Source organism: Zonotrichia leucophrys, chromosome 9 (genome assembly GCF_028769735.1).
Source record: "Zonotrichia leucophrys gambelii isolate GWCS_2022_RI chromosome 9, RI_Zleu_2.0, whole genome shotgun sequence".
Lineage (NCBI taxonomy): Eukaryota > Metazoa > Chordata > Aves > Passeriformes > Passerellidae > Zonotrichia > Zonotrichia leucophrys.
The window spans coordinates 4,104,476-4,122,475 of NC_088179.1; the positions used below are offsets into that span (position 1 = coordinate 4,104,476).

General features: G+C 46.2%; 1 protein-coding gene across 4 annotated transcripts in view; it reads left to right on the forward strand.

Annotated features, from left to right (window-relative positions):
* Positions 1–379: 379 nt before the first annotated feature.
* FARP2 (FERM, ARH/RhoGEF and pleckstrin domain protein 2) overlaps positions 380–18,000 on the forward strand; it is an 82,792-nt gene continuing 65,171 nt past the window's right edge. For 3 of the 4 annotated variants that reach the window (XM_064721095.1, XM_064721097.1, XM_064721098.1), the window contains exons 1-2: positions 4,849–4,905; positions 9,834–10,057. In XM_064721095.1, coding sequence (XP_064577165.1) covers positions 9,854–10,057 — 204 coding nt within the window. In that variant the 5' untranslated portion in view covers positions 4,849–4,905; positions 9,834–9,853. Of the gene's footprint in view, positions 515–4,848; positions 4,906–9,833; positions 10,058–18,000 lie in introns of those variants that run through there. The other variant, XM_064721096.1, reaches the window with a different exon arrangement.

The window sequence follows — 18,000 nt, forward strand, 5'->3', positions numbered from 1 at the left end:
AGGCATTGCTGCTTCAGACAGGCTTGGTTGCCCTCACTGTGCAGACATTATTAAGTGTGAGAGAGGAAAAAATCAGTATAATTGCAGAAAAGACTATTTGGTAGCAGCTTAATGCTCAGGCTGTTAAAGTCACAGAACTAACATCTATCAAAGAAACTGGATTCAATTTAAAGCAAATTCAGAGGAATTCTGGGCCTATTTGTGCTTTTGTGCAGTAAGATTGGTGCACCACGTGGGGGCAATAAGGGATTGTCTGTGTCTCAGCTGTTACCTGTGGATAAGAACACAGCAGACACAGTTGTCAGATTTTTACCTGGACTTTTGTTGCAGGGTTGTGGCTCAGCAGCTCTGTTTTATTGCAGTTTGTAGCTTGTCTGTGCTCTTTATTTTTGTGCTGTGGCTTCAGAACTGCTGCTGGCTACAGACTGTGCCTTCTGGGCAGGGAGGACGTGCTTGGACAAGTTCACCAGTCAGACTGAGAGGAGCTGCTGAGTGAGTGTGTCTGTGTGTGCAGGTAGGAACATATGCTGTGCTTAATTTACTTGTTCTAATTGCCACCTTCACCATGAGAGCCAAGTTAAAATAGAGATGTAATTATGAAAGGCAAAGTAGGTGATTGCAAAAAGGGATTTTGCAGCCTCTTGGGGTTTTTCTGTTAGCAGAAGTTTTTCCTGTACATAGATACCCAGGCCTGTTCTAAAGAATTGGTTAATAATGAGGGTTTAATTCCAGGTCATGGTCTAAGGCTGGTGGACTTTGTGCTTTAGAAAGGCCAATGTAATTAGAAGTTGCAGTGTGTATAGAAGAGCTCTTGAAAAATACTCCAAAGGGGAACAATGAGAAGCTCAAAGAATTCCTTCTGGGAGAAGTGCTAGAACGTGATTTTGGAGGGCAGAATTATTTAAGATTGGAAGTGTAAAATCCCAACCACAGAGTCTACAGCTATCTGTAGCATGGGAATCAGTTGGTTTAGCAAGGCCCTGCTGCTGCTGAGTGCCTTTGCCATTCCATCTCTGCCAGTAGAAGGAGGTGCATTCTGACCATTTTTGAAGCATCTTCATTCATTCCTGCTGAAGAACAGGATTTCTCCTATGCTTTCAGTAAATTTTAACAGTAAGTGAGCCTGGAGTAAGAGAGTAATTCTGGTAAGTGGCATGTGCAGGTATGTGTTATTCAATCTTTATGCTCATTGTGTGGATCATATCTCTGCTTATCCAACAATTCCTGTTCACCTTGACTTGAGTCTTTTGTCATTTGCTAATGAGAGTTGGTGGATTGGTCAGATTTTATGATTTTATTCTTTTCAGTTTTTCTACCATCTGAAATACTGGTGGGCTGTTAGTACAGAGCACCACTGATTCAAATTGCTGAAATTGGCCTGATTTTGCTATTTAAGAAACAAACTTATGCTCTTTGTGACTGTTGGGTAGAGAACTTGTTAATCTGCAATGAGGCAGGTTGAGGAATGACTTGTGGATCCTGCAGCCTGGTCCTTGCTGAGATGTCTGAGGTGATGTGGGAGGCAAGACAAGTGGTCTGTGCCTGGTTCTGCTGCACAAGCCATTACAGGATGAAACACTTCCAGACCAGAGCCATGGCCAGGGTGGTCACTAATTGTCATTACTTTTCATTAACAAGTAGACACAGTTGTGCAGAAGTGATTTTTTTCCCCTGGTGGAGCTCTGAGGTGCTCTGAGGGTGGTGCAGTGTCACCAGGTCCTCAAAAGTGATCATGTGGTGGAGAAAGCTCTCAGCCCTTGCAGTCAGTCCTAAGTGACACTTAGGCTTAGGTTAATGATGCCTACAGGAAATTGTTGAATATCTCCAGGCAGTAACAGATGGAAGAATTGTCCTACAAGGCTCTGGCTTGAACTAAACCAGGAACTGTGGCAGTCAAAGGTCTGTGAACAGCCCCCAAAGGGATTCTGGTGCTTTCAGTGCCAAACCTGCAGTGCAACCCATATCAATCCATCTTCCTCTTCAAATCCTTGGTGTGCCCATGTGTGTTGTCATTGTGGAGTCCCAGCACAACACACTGGAGAGGTGAGCTGGTGACATGTGGCCCTGTTAGTTTGGTGCACATGGTATAAAATGCTGGCTGAAGTGGTTGTAAATAATGTTGCTCTCAGCTGTGCCAGCTTGCTGCTACAAGCATTTGAAATCCTACAATGTAAGCATTTGAAACTGCTTGCCTTGTTCTTATGAGATGGAGACCTCCGAGAGACAGAGCTTTGTAGTGTGGATTTGGAAAATATGTGCTGACAAAATCACCATTTTCAGCCTGCAGAGTTTCTCTTTGTCATGGTGAAGGATCTGAACAAAAAGAAGCTTTCCCAGCTGTTATCTTGGTTGGATAAAAAGTCTGCTTTGAAGGACTTCCTCAAACCTCATCCAGAGGGTGATTAAAGAAAAAAATTATATTATAGTGTAATGAAAGGGTAATTCTAATTGTCCTGCTCAGGCCAAGAGGAGAATGTGGTGCAGATTATCTGTTGTATTACTTGAGTGAGAGAGTTACACCTTGTTATCAGTTTTTATCTCAAAAGGAGAGAGCTGTGCTTTGTCCTGACACTGCATCAGCAACAGCTGGCTTTCATGTGTAATGACATTCTTCTTCTAGTTTTGGTCTCTCAACTTCTTCCTCCTCCTGTAAAGGCTTCAAACACTGCTTGGATGGCTGAAAAGTTTGATTTCATGGCTGTTACAGAAACTTAAAAGTCTTTGTGGACAGCTGTGAAGAACATACTGCTGAGTCTGGTAGAGATAACCAATCCACTCCCTCTTTTGGTTTTCAAAATCACCAAACACCACATCTCAAGCATGTTTTTTGTTAGAGATGCTGAGGATTTATTAAATGATTGAGTGTATAGAACAGAAGTTCAGCCTGATGTGGCCCTTCCTAATTGTGCCCTGTGGCTGCTCCAGCCCTGTGAAGTTGGTTGGGGCTTGGAACAATCTGGGATAGTGGAAGGTGTCCCTGCCAGTGGCAGAGGAGTTGAAATTGGATGATCTTTAAGGTCCTTTCCATCCCAAACTATTCTGGAATTCTCTGATATGATGGAAAATTTTTTGTTGTTGTTGTTTGTGTGAGTAGACAGGTCAGAAATGAGCTTGTTCTTATGTGTTCAGGATGAGGACAATTAAACACTGAACCTTTGTGCCTTTTCCTTGCTGCACTGTTTCAGTTCAGTAAATCACCTGTGTTTTGGGTAAGCAACAAAGTCAGGACCCTTGAGTGAAGCATAAAGAGCAGCAGCAGGGTGTTGATGTTTCTAAAGGCTCTGCCCCATCTGTAATTTTCCCTTCCTCTCCTGAGTGTGGTGGTGTGTGGCTTTAAAGTGATCACATCAGATTTGTTCTCTGACTTAGTGGCAGCTGCTTTTTTGCACAAGAAAACTTTAGTGCTCTTTTTAGGTGTTAAAGAAAGTGATTGAAATGAAGATGACTCTGAAGTGTCGGCACTTTGAAGGATGTGGAAGTGTATTAGCAGTTAGGTTGCAAATAAAAAGCTATGCAAATAAGATACTGAAAAAAGCCTGACTGTAATGAAAGCACTTCACCTGACTGAAATCACCATTGATCTTATAAATGGAGTTCTCTAAAATGTTGTGTACACTTTTGCAACTTTCCTATTTGTGTTTTTTTTGTCTGAATCCATGAGATTCTTCAGCTCCACATCACTTTTTAAGGAGAACAAATCATGGGGTGTATTCTGTAAAACTTTGTGTCTTTCGTCCTTTTGAAGAGATGAGAATGCTGTTAGTCAGGAATTACTCACTAAATTTGCAAGCTGCCTTTTTGTGAGTGAGAGTAATGAAGCTGCTTCTGTTTGAAAGTGCTGTTCTGCATAATTTATGTGCTTTTTATTACCAAAGTCATATGCTATGCCAATATTTTGTTTTTCATATTGCTGTGAAAAGGTCAAGTTCTCAGAAACAAGATGGCTCCTTGCAATTCTCATGCTATTGTCCAACAATCCATATCTAGAGAAACACAAGGATTTCTCTCATTCCTGTTGCTTCTTGTCTTGAAGAGCAGACTGTAGTGAGCTGTGGGTGACTCAGGGGTTGTGAAAGGTGGCCCTTTTCAGGAAGAGCTCTTTTCCTGGCTGTCCTGTTATCTGCCAGCCTTGGCCTTAGCTTTAGAGCTGATGAAATCCAGACGGTGCAAAGATCTGTTTGTCCTGTGCTGAATTTCCTACAGTGTTTTGTTCTCGTGTGTGTCAGTGAGGGTTTGCTGGCTGGGGAGGGAGGAGGAGGAGGATGCTTTTGTGTTTTTCAGCTCCTTTGGCCAACAACACTTCCCAATGCCCCTGTGCAGCACCCACCTTTTCTGTTCTGTAGCGCTGAGTCTGTTTCTACCCCACTTAAAATTCATATGTGAAAAATTTAACCTAGTGAAGACCTAAAATTTTCACTACTTGGCCTGGGGCTGGTTACTAGCATGTTGCTGTCCCCCAGGGTGGCATTCCCCTGAGCAAGTGAGATCTGTGGGGTGCGCCTGATGGATGTCTGGGATGGCATTGGGGGCTCTCATGTGCCTCTTTTTGGGGTGCAGGCCTTGTGTAGCAGCCTGTCCTTCAGCTTCGCATGGAAATATTATTTTAAAGCCTTCCTCGTGCTGCAAAACCCCACTTTGGGTTTCGTTTCGGTATAAAATAATTCTCTGATCCCGGCAGGACCGGCGGGGCGGTGGGGCAGCGGGAGGGCTCGGTGTGTGTCTGTGTTCTGTATCCCGCTGCAGCTCCGTGCGCGGAGCCGCGGGCCCTGCCCCGGGCCCCGTTACCCGCCCGCAGGGTGGGGCCGGTCCCGCCCCGGTCCCGCTGCCCACAGCCGGGCGGGGCGGGGCGGGGCCGCTCGGGGCCGGTGTGAGCGCGGGCGGCGGCGGAGCGGGCCCGGCCTGGAGGTGAGCGCGGGGCGGCGGCTTCGGGCCGCGAACCGAACCGAACCGGGGCTGGAGCGCGGGGAGCGGGCGCGGGGCGGGGGCTGAGGGGGCCGGAGCGGCGCTGCCGGCGAGCGGCGCCCCAGGCCGGTGGCTCGGCCCCGCCTGCGCGGCCGCGCTTCCGCCGCTGCCGGCGGTGCGGCCCCGGCCCGCGGCGCTCGTGTGGGAGCCGGGCCGGGGAACGGAACGGGGTCTGCGGGCCGCGCTCTGCCAGCCCCGGGACTAGGCTCCGGCTCGGGGGCTGCCGGGGCCTGGGGAGCGGCTTCCCCGGGGCTCAGAGAGCGCCTTCGCTGGGGTGCCGCCGGTCCGGCCTGGGCGGCTTCGCCGCTGCCCTGCCGGGCTGCGAGTGTGAGGGCAGCCGCGCCCCGGCACGGCCCGTCCCTGACCGCCTCCGTGCGGGACCCGGGCCGGGAGCGTCCTGCCGGGCCCGGCTGCTCGTTCCGAGAGGCGCTGCTGAAGCGCCGCTCACCTGGCGGGGACCGGCCGCGGACATTCCCCGCTGTCCCCGCCCATCCTGCTCCATCCCGGCCGCCGTGTGCAGGGAGAGCCATGGAACCCTCCGGGGCCGTGAGCAGGGACGGGCCCTACGGGAGCCTGAGGTGCGGCTCAGGGGAGCACATCGCTCTTCTCGCCATGGAGCACTCGGAATCTTCACCGTCTTCTCTGAGATGGGGGATTCCTGGTGCATCATTTGTGTCAGCTCAGTGTAGCGCTGCTAACGGGTGGCTGTGGCTTAAAGAGTTAAGAGAGGAAAGTTTGCTCTTTTGTACTTCCTTGCTGCTCCCTGTGTAGCTATTGGAATGAACACCCTGCTCACACTGCTGGGGAACTGGCCTCGCTTCAGATCTGCTTCCTGCATGGGTGAGGGATGGAGCATGGACCCTGCCATGGACCACTCACCAAAAGACACCGTGCTCAGAGGAGCTCCTTGGAAAGCCCTTGGTGTCATCCAAGTGTGCAAAGCCAGATTGAATGGGGCTAGAAGTAAACCGGTCTAGTGGAAGGTGTCCCTGCCCATGGCAGGGGGTTGGAACAAGGTGGACTTTAGGGTCCCTTTAAACCCAAGCCACTCTATATTTCTATGATCTTGCATATCCTTAGATATAAGCTGCCTTTCCAGATTTGCTGGTAGCTGAAAACGCTGTCTTGCTTCTGAAAAATATGTTTATTCCATCCAAGTAGAAGATGAAACTCATTGTGTCTTAAAAGGTATTTTGCAAAGCACCTGGTAAAAAAGAAAAAGATATACTGCTACCTAAATTTTGTTTTGTTTGCTCCTTCATTTAGGGCTGAGAGCAACACTCATTCAGTCACTGTGCTTCAGGGAGCAGATTTAGCTTTAGTGCCTGGGTCCCAATTTGTAGGAAATGATCAGGATAAACACTAGGTGCAAGCAAGTTCAGGGAGAGGCAATGCAAGGAAGATTTTTTTATGCCAGAATACCAGTGTTGTGGTGATATTGTATTTTAGTTTTGTATTGTTGAGATCTTGTTGTGGCTCACTCATGGCAGGAGGCTTTTGGTGGGATGCTCTGCTCTGCCTGTAGAAATTCTGTGTTCTTGGAGCTTGCAGCCTGTCTCTAGCTCATTTTCCTCCTCCTTTCGTGTAGTCAGCCCCTTGAACTGAAGTGTCTCCTGAGCCATGACACTGTGGGTTTTGTCCAGAAATGTCATATGTGTAGTCAGAGGACTTAAAACACCCTGTGTAACTGTGGTGGTGAAACTGGAGGTAGTGCTTGCCTTGGCTGGCACTCCTCACACATGGGGTGGTGGAGGCAGAGGGAGCAGACTGGGATATCTGGGGATTGTCACTGGTTGTGGTGGCACCAGTGGGGTGCCTTGGAGGGAGCAGGATGTGCCATGGGGGGGATGCTCCACTGCTCTTCTGGGCATCGTGCTTCTGCACATGTGTGTTGTGCCCAGTGCTTGTTTGGCCTTTAAAATCTGAATATTGAAAATATTTTTAGGAACATGTCATCAGCGGGACGTGAGATCAAGCCCGACTGAGTTCACTTTTCCTGTTAGCACCAGTGGGGAGGGACTTTGACACGTGCAGTTCCTGTTTGGTGTGACTCTGATCTCTCCTGGAGAGTGCCCAGGAGCTCCCCCTGAGCCTGGCCTTGGGTGGCTGCCTGCCTTCCTTGGGGCAGCAGCTGCCTCCAGCTGGAGGGGAACTGCTGAGGCTCTGCAGGGCTGCTCCTGCTGCTGCCTCTGCTCTTGCTGCTTGCATTTTTTTCCTTTTGAGTAACTGCAGAGTGTGTCTCTTCCAGGAGCTGTTTATTCAGAAGGGAATGAGTGCTCCTGGAGCACCAATTTTAAGAGTGGCTGGCTAATAAAGAGCCCTGTGAGGAGTGTGACCCATCCTGGGCAGCTCCAGGTGATCACAGGCTCCTGAATGCCAACAGCAAAAATTTACCATGGGATTACCTGATAAGGGACATGATATCAAGGGGATACAGGTGACCAGATCAAGCTCTGGTTTCTCTTCAGATCAGCAGTTAGCAGAAGGAGACACCCAATTTACACCTCTGAATTTTATTGTTAGGGTGCTTTTAAAATTTATGACCTAAAAGTTTTTCTCCTTGGCTGTGTGGCCACACTAACCAAGAAGTTCAGGCAAAGAATACACACAAAACAGCCCAAGAAAGAAACTTTCTGATTATTTGTCACCCAAGGCTGGGCATAGAGCAGTGTGTGCCCACTTTCAGGGTTAAGCTCATCCTTCATGCTGGGTTTGGTTTTGGGTTCCTGGTGCATGTCCAGAGAAGGGCAGTGGAGCTGGGGAAGGCTCTGGAGAGCAAATCAGGTGAGGCACAGCTGGGGGAGCTCAGCTGGAGAACAGGAGGCTCAGGGGGAACCTTCTTGCTCTCTGTAACTCCCTGACAGGAGGCTGCAGCCAAGTGGGGGTCAGGCTCTGCCCCCAGGGAACAAGGGGCAGCACAAGAGGAAATGGCCTCAAGCTGTGTCAGAGGACATTTACATTCAATATCAGGGAAAATTTATTCACTGAAAGGTTGCTCAGGCATTAGAACAGGCTTCTTAGGGCTGTGGTGGAGTCTCCATCCCTGAAGTGTTCAAACATGTGTGGATGGGGCACTTGGGGACATGGTTTAATGGTGTAGGCAGTGCTGGGTTAGAGGTTGGACCTGATGATGTCAGACTTTTTCAGTCATAATTATTCTGTGATTGTCACACTTTGGTGTTGCATGGGAGGCTGGTGACATCTCTGGGTGCTCTCAGCTTTGCTGCTTGGTCAGGGCTCTGCAGGGGCTCAGAGGCCACACAAATCTGTGGGGGCTGTGATTAGGTGGGGAGGCATCTCTCTGCCCTTCTGGAGTAAGTTTATCTCTACAGGGATCTACAAGTATAAAAATAAAACCCCCAAAATGTTAAAATGCACTGGGCTGCAAGCTAGGAAGACATTTGACCAGTCTCAGTGAGTGTGAGAATTGAAACAGAAACATAACATAAACCCCCAAGTAATTTGTGAGGACAGCTAGGGCTGGCTTCATTCAGATCCTTGCAGTAGCTGCCTACCTACTCTGAGCACAGGGACAAAGGAGTGTTGTCATGAGCTGCCTTTCTTCTTTTCTGACAAAACACTTTTACTAAAACAATAACCTGGCACTCCTTTGGATGTGAAGCTGTCCCACTGCAGTACCCACACACCCTTGTGTTGGCACACACGGTGGTGTTTGGGTAACTCACCCACAAGGCCCAGGCAGCCTCCCTGTGTGCTCCTGCTGCCACATGCTCAGTGCCAGGGCTGGGCATGGGGCATTCTGAGCACACAGCCCTCACCTTGGTGTGGACCCCACTGTGGTTCCCCATGCAAACATCAGCACTGCCCTGGTGGCATGGCAGAGCTGGGACAGCCTCGTGGGACATTTTCCCCATGTCAAATTAAAGGTTGGCTCTGCACAGCTGCCACCAAGCTGTGACAGCCAGGCTCCTGTGTAGGAGTCAGCCTGCACTCACCAGTGTCTGTAACTGAGATTTTTGCCCACTGATTTAATCTGGATATAGCACAAATTTCCTGGTGAGGTGAGGAGCTGTTACCTTGTAGCAGTGCTTGATGAAGGCTCTGAGCTGCCAGCAGTTGAGGTTTTGCATGAATCATCATTTTGGGGGTGCAGGAAGTTAACAGTTCTGTTATCTCAGTGTGGAGTGAGATGGTTGGGTACCCATGAGAGGCACCTGCCTCACTCTTCTCTGTGCCCAGTGCTCATGCTGCTGCTGGGAGGAGGCTCATCAGCAGAAAAAGTGTCAAAAACAAAAATGTTCATGTTGAGAGGGCAGAAAGCACAAGTTTGACTACCCCATTTCTTAACTGTGCTTCATAATGCCTGATGAAGGCTCTGAGCTGCCAGCAGTTGAGGTTTTGCACGAATCACCTTTTTGGGGGTGCAGGAAATGAATAGTTCTGTTATCTCGGTGTGCAGTCAGTGGGATGGTTGGGTACCTTCTTGTCCCCAGTGCTCATGCTGCTGGTGGGAGGAGGCTCATCAGCAGAAAAACCTTGTCAGAACCAAAAATGTTCATGTTGAGAGGGCAGAAGGCACAGGTTTGATTACCCCATTTCTTAACTGTGCTTCAGAATGGTTGGTTTTGCTTCCCAGCTGTTGGATTTTAGTCATTATAGCACGGTTTGGGTTGGAAGGGACCCTAAAGCTCATCTTGTTCCAACCTCTCCCATGGGCAGGGACACCTTCCCCTAGACCAGCTTTCTCCAAGCCCTGTCCAGAGCTTCATTAACCTTATTACTGATTTTGCTAGTGGGATAAAGAATGTTAAATAAGGATTTTGTGACAGTGCTTCACTGGGTGGTATTTTCATCCACAATATCATTCAGGCTGTAACCCTAACCCTCCATTTCCTTCCATATTTCTACAGACTCTGCTTGCTGTTGGAAGATGGGAGAGATAGAAGGAACCTACAGAGTTCTGCAGACTCCAGGCTCTCGTTTGGGTGCCCAGAAGAGCTCAGGAGTGAGCACCTTGGAGCCAGGGCAGAGCCTCGTGCCTGCCATGGCCTCATCGCCCGCCAAGGCGCACGAGCGCGACCTCCCCGTCAAAATCAAGATGTTGGACAACACAGTGGAAGTCCTTGACATTGAGGTAAGAGAGATTTAAACCTGACTTCAAGCACACTGAGCCTCTGAGAATTTAAAGCTCACAAGGATGTGCCTCTGTAGAGAGCTGAGGCATTTTGAGCCATGCAGATTCCTGTTGGGATTTACCTGCTCACAAGCAGTGATAGCAGTTGCGTGGCTTGTTTTTTAAAAATCTTTCAAGTATAACAGATGTTTTGTGTTTTTAACAGACTTTAAATCCAAGCACATACTGTAAGGAGAGTTTTTGTTTGTTGTTCGCTTTGGGGGAGCAGCAACTGTCTCCTGCCAAAATGTTCTTGCTTCCTGAGCCACATGCAGCTTTGTTGATTTGGCAGCTGGGAAGCAGAAGAGCTTTGCCTTAGTTACTGCTGTATATTAATTTTTATATGGTTTGTATTGTATTTATATTATTTTTTAATATGATTTATGATTTTATATTTGTATTTATATGATTTTAATGGTTTGTATCCTCTCCATGTAAACTTGCTCCTATTTGAAAGTCTTTGATTGCCAGCATGCTTTAGGAGGGATGCACCAAAGCAGTGTCAGTTCAGTGTTTCTGAAAATGTTCATTTAAAAGTATGCTTGGGGAATTCTGCCATAAAACACAGAAGCCATGCACAAATTAGGGAGATTCTGCTTTGAAACAATTTTTTTTCTTCCAATTCTTGATACATTTTCAGCATTAACCTCAGAGTTGATTTCTAGTTTGCCTGGGATCTGTTGTTAGAAAACAACTGTGTTGTAGTGAAGACACTCAGCTATCAGATATTCTACATTAGTATCAAACTGTAATCAGTAATTTAGAATTTCCACTTGGAGCCTTAGTTCATTGCATAGACTCAAAAAGGGTTTTTCAAATAGAGTGAAAAAGATTTCTGTGGAACTCTGAAGAAATACTGGATTTGGGGATGTGTTCCACAGATTCTGTTCAAGTCTCAGATGTGAAATCTGTTGGGTTTGTTTGTTTGTTTGTTTTTTAAAGAGTGAGGCTGTGCCTGTATCCTTCCACTTGAGCACAGAGTGTCTGGTGCTGCAAACCCACCCATCCCTCATGTACCACATAGAACACAAAAGCCTCTTTTTTTCCCTTTACATTATGTTAGAATATTTTTTTACAAAATCCGCTGACTTTGGTCCTTTCGAAGCAAAATTTTATTTATTTTTCCAAAGTGATGTAGATGGTGCTTTTGTGTTTGGATTCAAAAAAGAAGAAAACAACTCCAAGTAACGCCCTCAGCTCTGTAATTTTGAAAGTCAGGGCAAGGCCAGGTTTATGGGGCTTTCAGCTGGTTGTGTTAACCATAATTAGGAGCTGTCTTAGTTCTCTTTACCTGGAAAGCTCTCTCTGAGAGAGAGCTGGAAAGCTCTTCTCACCCACAGAAACACCCAAATTCAGGCACTAGCTTGCTGAGGCCATAATTAATATTGTGCTGCTTTTCTTTATGAGATCAGTTGGAACTGAAAAACTTAAAAACCTCATGCCTGATGCTGGGAGTGATGAGGAAAAGGGGTCAGCCTTGGGTCAGCTTCAGAGCACTGAGCACAAAAAGGTCCAGAGTCAGCAGCTGTGGCATTACAGTCCAGCTAACACTGCCTCCATGGCCTTTCAGTTTTGGCTAAATAAGGTAGCAAATGATAGAAAACAGGCATGAGGTATTAAACTGTGCCCATCTGCCTGATTTCTCTGGTGAGCTGTTGGGATAGCAGGAGCTATCCATGCTCCTGCTGTTTGTTGTGGAAAATGGGAATTTTTCACTTGGGATTGAGGGCAGGAATTAGGAAAAGGCAGTGACACTGCTGAATAGGTGTGTGTGCTAGCACAGTCATTTTTCAAAAAGCAATTAGAGAAAGTGGTGGCCAAGCAGCTGTCCTGGAGGAGTGCAGGCTCAGAATGCCATGCCACTTGCCCATTCTCTTTGGTTTGTAATTTTGTCACTGGCTGTGAGAACAAGATGTGATCAGCTGGGGTTTGTGTTTGATTCAGGTCAGCTGTAGTTTGTCAGTGCAGTGGCACTCAGGCCTGCCTGGGGAGATGGGGTGATCCCAAAAAGGTGGTTTGGGGCTTTTATTCCCAAATGATTTTGGGAAAAATCATTTTTCTGTCTGTAAGAGCTGTGGCAAGTGACTTTTTATTGGGAAAAGTGGTGTGTCAGTGGAAGGACTGAATGCAGGATCAGCTTCCCTGTGCAGTGTGGTGGGGACCTGCTGCAGTATCCCTGTTTATTCCTCCCTGCCTGAAATGAGGCACAGGAGCATTTTTAGCCATATGGGATGAACAGAGTAGCCACAGCAACAGCTTAATCCATGCAGCTTTACCTGTCATCCCTTCCTTTCTCCAAGATGAGTTTAAAACTGTTGCTTCTCTCCTGGCAGCAGTTGCTGGTTGCCCTTTTTGGTAGCCCACTTGACTTCTTAACTTGCCAAAGAGCAAGAAGAGAGACTGACAGAGTGATGTGATGGATGGAGAGAGAGCAAAATGGGAAAGAACAGTTTTTCCTTGTATTATTGGTGTATCTGGAACAGTTTGCTGAAAGTTCCACATAGCTGCATTCTACCACTGGCTCTGCCCATTTTCTCCATCTGTTTCATAAGGTTTAATTTCTAAGTAGGAAATTTATTAATTACTGAGAGGGAGTTATTCTTTAAAGTACATTGGGCAGAGACTTTCTCCAGTGAATCTGATTTGAATGTTAGGGGATGGAGAAATACTCAATGTTTTCTGGAGTTTAAAACAACTGCAAATGGGCTATTTATGGGTTCTCCTTTCCCTTCCAAAACAGAAGAGAGAATGAAACATATCCATTCAAAGCTAGGCTGCAATATTCACTATTTCCATGAGTTGGTTTTTTTTCCCTTTTTACAGCCAGCTTGTTTAGTCAGCTCAAATCTGGCATGTGCCATTTCATGGGTTACCTGGCCTCTTCTCCAAAATAACTCCAAAGGGTGTTTTTGCAGACTATGAGATGAATGATTGGCAAATTCAATTTATTTCCCACTTCAAAGTAATCAGGGTTTTACAGTAGAAGTTCTGCCAGCTTTCCAGATTTTCTGAAGAGATTAAACTTGGAGGCTTTTGTTCAGCACAAAAATGTGGCAGACTCTCAAGTCAAAGGGTCTGGGCTGGGTTGAATTCACCAAAATGACATTTAATGGAATTGCTGCCAGCAGATGATGTTTAATATTTGGCCTGTGTGATATGTGTCATTTAGGAAATGCTTTTACATGAGATATTCTCTATGCTAGGAGGAAGTGCCCCAGAAAAAGTAGTTTATATTATTATGCTTCAAGTTTACTGAATTGTTTGGGGAGAACTTGGTGCTTCTTCAATGGCATGTACTTCCTCTTCTCCTTCTGCTTGGATGTCAAATGAAATTTGGGAATTTGTACAATTTATTATAGGATCTGCCTGCTTGACTCTAAGGGAAAACTTAAACTGGATTTTTTTTTTCTTTTGTGCTAATCTTTGTTGGGTTGTTCTGAGAACACAAATCTGTTCTTTTAAATTTATTTTTTGTATGTAATGCAGTAATGATGTTCTGCATCCCTGCCATGCTGTCTGAGGTGTCCCTCTCCCTCTGACAGGGGTGGACTCCACTGCCATTCTTGAGAACAGGCTAATTAGATAAGATTACACTGTAATTTCCCTTTATTTTCTTATTAATTAGTGTCCTCTCACTGCTCTTGTCTGCTTTGTTCATTGATGTACCCTGCAAAACTATTAATTACTACAAAACCAAAGTGACTCATTCTGTACTAAATGAAAATGTGTACTTGATTACTCTGACAGTGAGTGTCTTTGCTGGGCACTTCCTTGGCTTATTGAAATTTATAAATTGCATTAATAAAAGTGCAAAGCTACTCTCCATCCTCATGTTTAGCATGGAATAGAATCACTCTGTTCACTCTGGTTTCTGTGCAGTCTGCAGTTATCTGTGATTGAAAAGGTGCCATGAAAGTGGCTTCCCCTGGGATGCCCATTGTTTTGGAGCAGCCATTGGAGGCCCTGAAATCAGGAGCTGGGCTGGGGCTGCAGGAAGTTTTTGGGATGGCAGAGGAAGCAATCTGACTGCAATATCCTTTTCATGGTTTGGGGAGTGTTTCCCACTCCTGCACATGGCAAATGCTGCTCTCAGTAGCAGAGTTTTGGTAGCTTTAGTGCCTCAAAAACTTCCATGGGGATGGTGCAGAAATGCTGCAGCTTTTAACTGCTGTTGTTGAGCAATTTTAAATAAGAAACATGTGTTAAACACTGGGATGAAGCTGTGGGCACTGAAAAGCACTTGCTGTGTGCCATGAGGAGCCCTGGGCATGCTGCTGGTGGCACAGGCAGCCCAGCCTAGTCCTGGCTCTGGCACTGGCATTTGTGCCCTCCTGCCTCTGCCTTGCTCTCCCTGTGCCTGCTCAGACCTTCCTGGCATGAAGGCTTTCCCTTCTGTGCTGTGAAAGTATCAACAGCTTAAATATGTGAGGAATCAAGCAAAATCCTTCCATGATTTGGGGAGTGTTTCCCACTCCTGCACATGGCAAATGCTGCTCTCAGTAGCAGAGTTTTGGTAGCTTTAGTGCCCCAAAAAACTTCCATGGGGATGGTGCAGAAATGCTACAGCTTTTAACTGCTGTTTTTGAGTAATTTTAGGTAAGAAACATGTGTTAAACACTGGGATGATGCTGTGGGCACTGAAAAGCCCTTGCTGTGTGCCATGTGGCACAGGCAGCCCAGCCTGGCACTGACATTTGTGCCCTCCTGCCTCTGCCTTGCTCTCCCTGTGCCTGCTCAGACCTTCCTGGCATGAAGGCTTTCCCTTCTGTGCTGTGAAAGTATTAACAGCTTAAATATGTGAGGAGTCAAGGAATAGTCTGCTGCTGAATCCTATTAAGTGCTGTGCTGGAGGAATTGAGGTGCTGTTGGTCAGCTCACAGTGTTTTTCTTCCCTAGCCAGGAAGAAATAGTCAAAATTCCAGAAAGAATCATAGCCAGATGTTTGTCATTGCTTCACTTTGAGTCTCCTAAATATGGCAAATAAGCTGCCTTAGGATTTATTTTTATCTGACCTCAGAAGAGAAAGTTAGTAATTCACTCTTTTAAATTTGCAATTATTACAGGCTTTAAAAAGAAGGTAACTAAAGCTTTGCATTTTGTGTGCTGTTTGATTCCACTATATATTTTTTAGGCCTGTTATTTTGTGTTTGGAAGCTGGACTTTTTTGATGCCATGTAGGAATGTGGTATGGGGTGGGGAAAGGTGAAACCACAGCCATTTTATTGACAGACATTTGGAGTGTGGGTTTTGTCCATTGGTGTTTTTTTTTTTTTTTTTAGGAAAAATGTGATCTTAAATTGTATAAGCCAAAATTATTATTTTACAGTTTTCTTGACCTTAGGTGTCATATTATATGTAAAGAAAATTGAGTTGCACTGCAATAAAGAAAAAACAGTCTGAATATCCCTGTACAAAAAATTGGCATCTTAAAACACAGAAACCATTTAGGAAAATGGTGATCAAGTGTTACAGTCCTTGAAATATTAATTTTTAAGAGTAGTGAATTGAATTTATAACAGTTTGTGTGGCTAGGCAGGTGTTTGTTTCTGTTTTCATAATCTGCTGATGTAGGATAGTGAAAATCAGCTGAAATCAGTCTGATGCCATTCAACCAAAATGGCTGTAGGAAATGCTGTATTCTACAAAAAAACCAAGAATAAGTCCACTGGAAACCTTTTAAACCTCTTTTGGGTGTGGGTGACATTGAAGGTGGAGCCCACAGATGGGTAATTCTGTAAAATACAGGGAGCCTGAAAGGGAAGAAAACCCAAAAGCAAACCAAGAATCAGCCCACGAGCAGCCAAACACAGCTACAGAAATTCAGTGTGCTGAGAGCAGAGAAATTTTAGGTTTGTGCCTGCTGGAAAAAGGGATTTGAGCTGAGCCAGGATTTTGTGTCATGGTACTCCCAGGGTTCAGAGCACACAGACTTGGGGATGTGCATTTAGCTCAACAAGGTTGCAAATGCACACCTGTGTGTCAGCCCTTTCTCCTTGCAGCCAAATTGCTGTTTGGAAAGGCAGTGCTGCCTGCTTGGCTAAGAGAGAGACCATATATATGGAATATTTACAAAGCTGTGCTATGGTGGCAATTCCTGGCATGAGAGATTTTCTGTTCAAGGCTGGAGTGTTGGATATGGGAGGGGAGTGAGCCCCTCTCTCTGACTGAGCAGTCATTCATTAATAAAAACAAGAATTAGAAAAGGGAAAAAACCCCAAAGCTTTATAGGAACTCTCTTAGAGCTGTCAGACACATCTTCAGCTGAAATAATGCAGGAGAATGTTGCTGTGCCCTCAGCCCACTTGGCAGGCAGGCAGCCTGAAGCCAGGGGTGTAGGAAACCCCTGCTGGCAAGGGGGAAGTTAGAAAAGCTTGGCCTTATCTAATCTGGCCTGTAGGTATTTATTAACCCATCACCACCTCTGCTCAAAGTACAGTGGGGAGTGATGTTAGGACAGCTGGGACCATTTCAGTTTTGCACAAAACAAAAGGGAGTTTGGGCCTTTTCTGTAAAAATACCCAATTTGTGTTTGTCTTTTATCCAAAGAGTCTGTCATAACTGTCTTCTAGATGTTGTAAACTATTTCCTTTGGGCAGATTTCCTCCAAGAAGTGTCAGCCTGGAGTAGCCTAACACCTTGCAGGGGAAGTGCAGTCCCTGGGTGCTGTAACACCTCTCCTAGGGAAGGCTGGGACAGCTGGGATTGTGCAGCCTGGAGAAGGAAAATCTCTGGGGAGCTCTTATTGAGGTCTTTGAGCACCTGAAGGGGCTCCAGGAGAGCTGGAGAGGGACTTGGGACAAGTTCTGGGGTGGCAGGACACAGGGAATGGCTTCCCACTGCAGAGGGCAGGGTTGGATGGGATATTGGGAGGGAATTGTTCCCTGGGAGGGTGGGCAGGCCTGGCACAGGTGCCCAGAGCAGCTGGGGCTGCCCCTGCATCCCTGGCAGTGCCCAAGGCCAGGCTGGACAGGGCTTGGAGAACCTGGGACAGTGGGAGGTGTCCCTGCCCATGGTAAAAATGGCAATGAGATGGGCTTTTAAGTCACTTCCAACCTGAACTATTCTGTAATTGTATGAAAGGCCAGATCAAATCTGGTAAATGTGGGCATGGATGATGGTTTTGAGGCAAAAGCATAATTAAAGTTGAAAGACTTGCAATTTTAGTGAGGTGGTGTTTTAGTTTTTTTTTTTTTATGAACAGAGTATGTTCTATGTTTAAAATGACTTAAAACTATGGAGTTTTATTTATATGCTATACATGCCTATGAAATGAAGCTGTGCAAGGTCATAGGAGCAGCATCACTCTCAGTGTGGGGTGGCCAGGCCTGAGGGAATGAATGGCTGTAGGAAGGTTCAAGGGGCAAAAACTGTGATTCCTTCTCTTTATGAGCTTGTGTGGACAAAGGAGGTGCTCAGACTTTCTGGTTTGAACCTGAATTTGGGATCAGCTGCCCCAGAGCTGCTCCTCTCTGTGGTGCTGTCACTGTTGTCACCTGGATGTTTAATTATTACCAAGCAGGAGCTCTGGTGCCAAATCATCCAGCAGAACCTGTGAAACTCTGTGCAAGCATGTGCCCCATGGTGTTCATTAATTAATGTGCTTCCTTCTTCCCCAGGTACTCTCCAGCAGTTTTATTCTGAGTAATTCAGCACAGCACCATTTCTAAAAACTCAGGGCCATTTTCTGTCTCTACATGCTCTCTACCCAAGTGTACATTTCCCAGTCTCATTCATGTAATTCCCTCCCTTTTGGGAATGGCTTCCCATGTCAACCAGCTGTTGTTTTCCTACTTTGAGGCATCCAGCAAGTCCAGCCACTCTGGAAAAGCTTGTTTGTTGGGTAGAGCTGGTTCAGTGCTTTGACATTGCCTTAAATGATCCTTTCAATGATCATAATTTTAAAG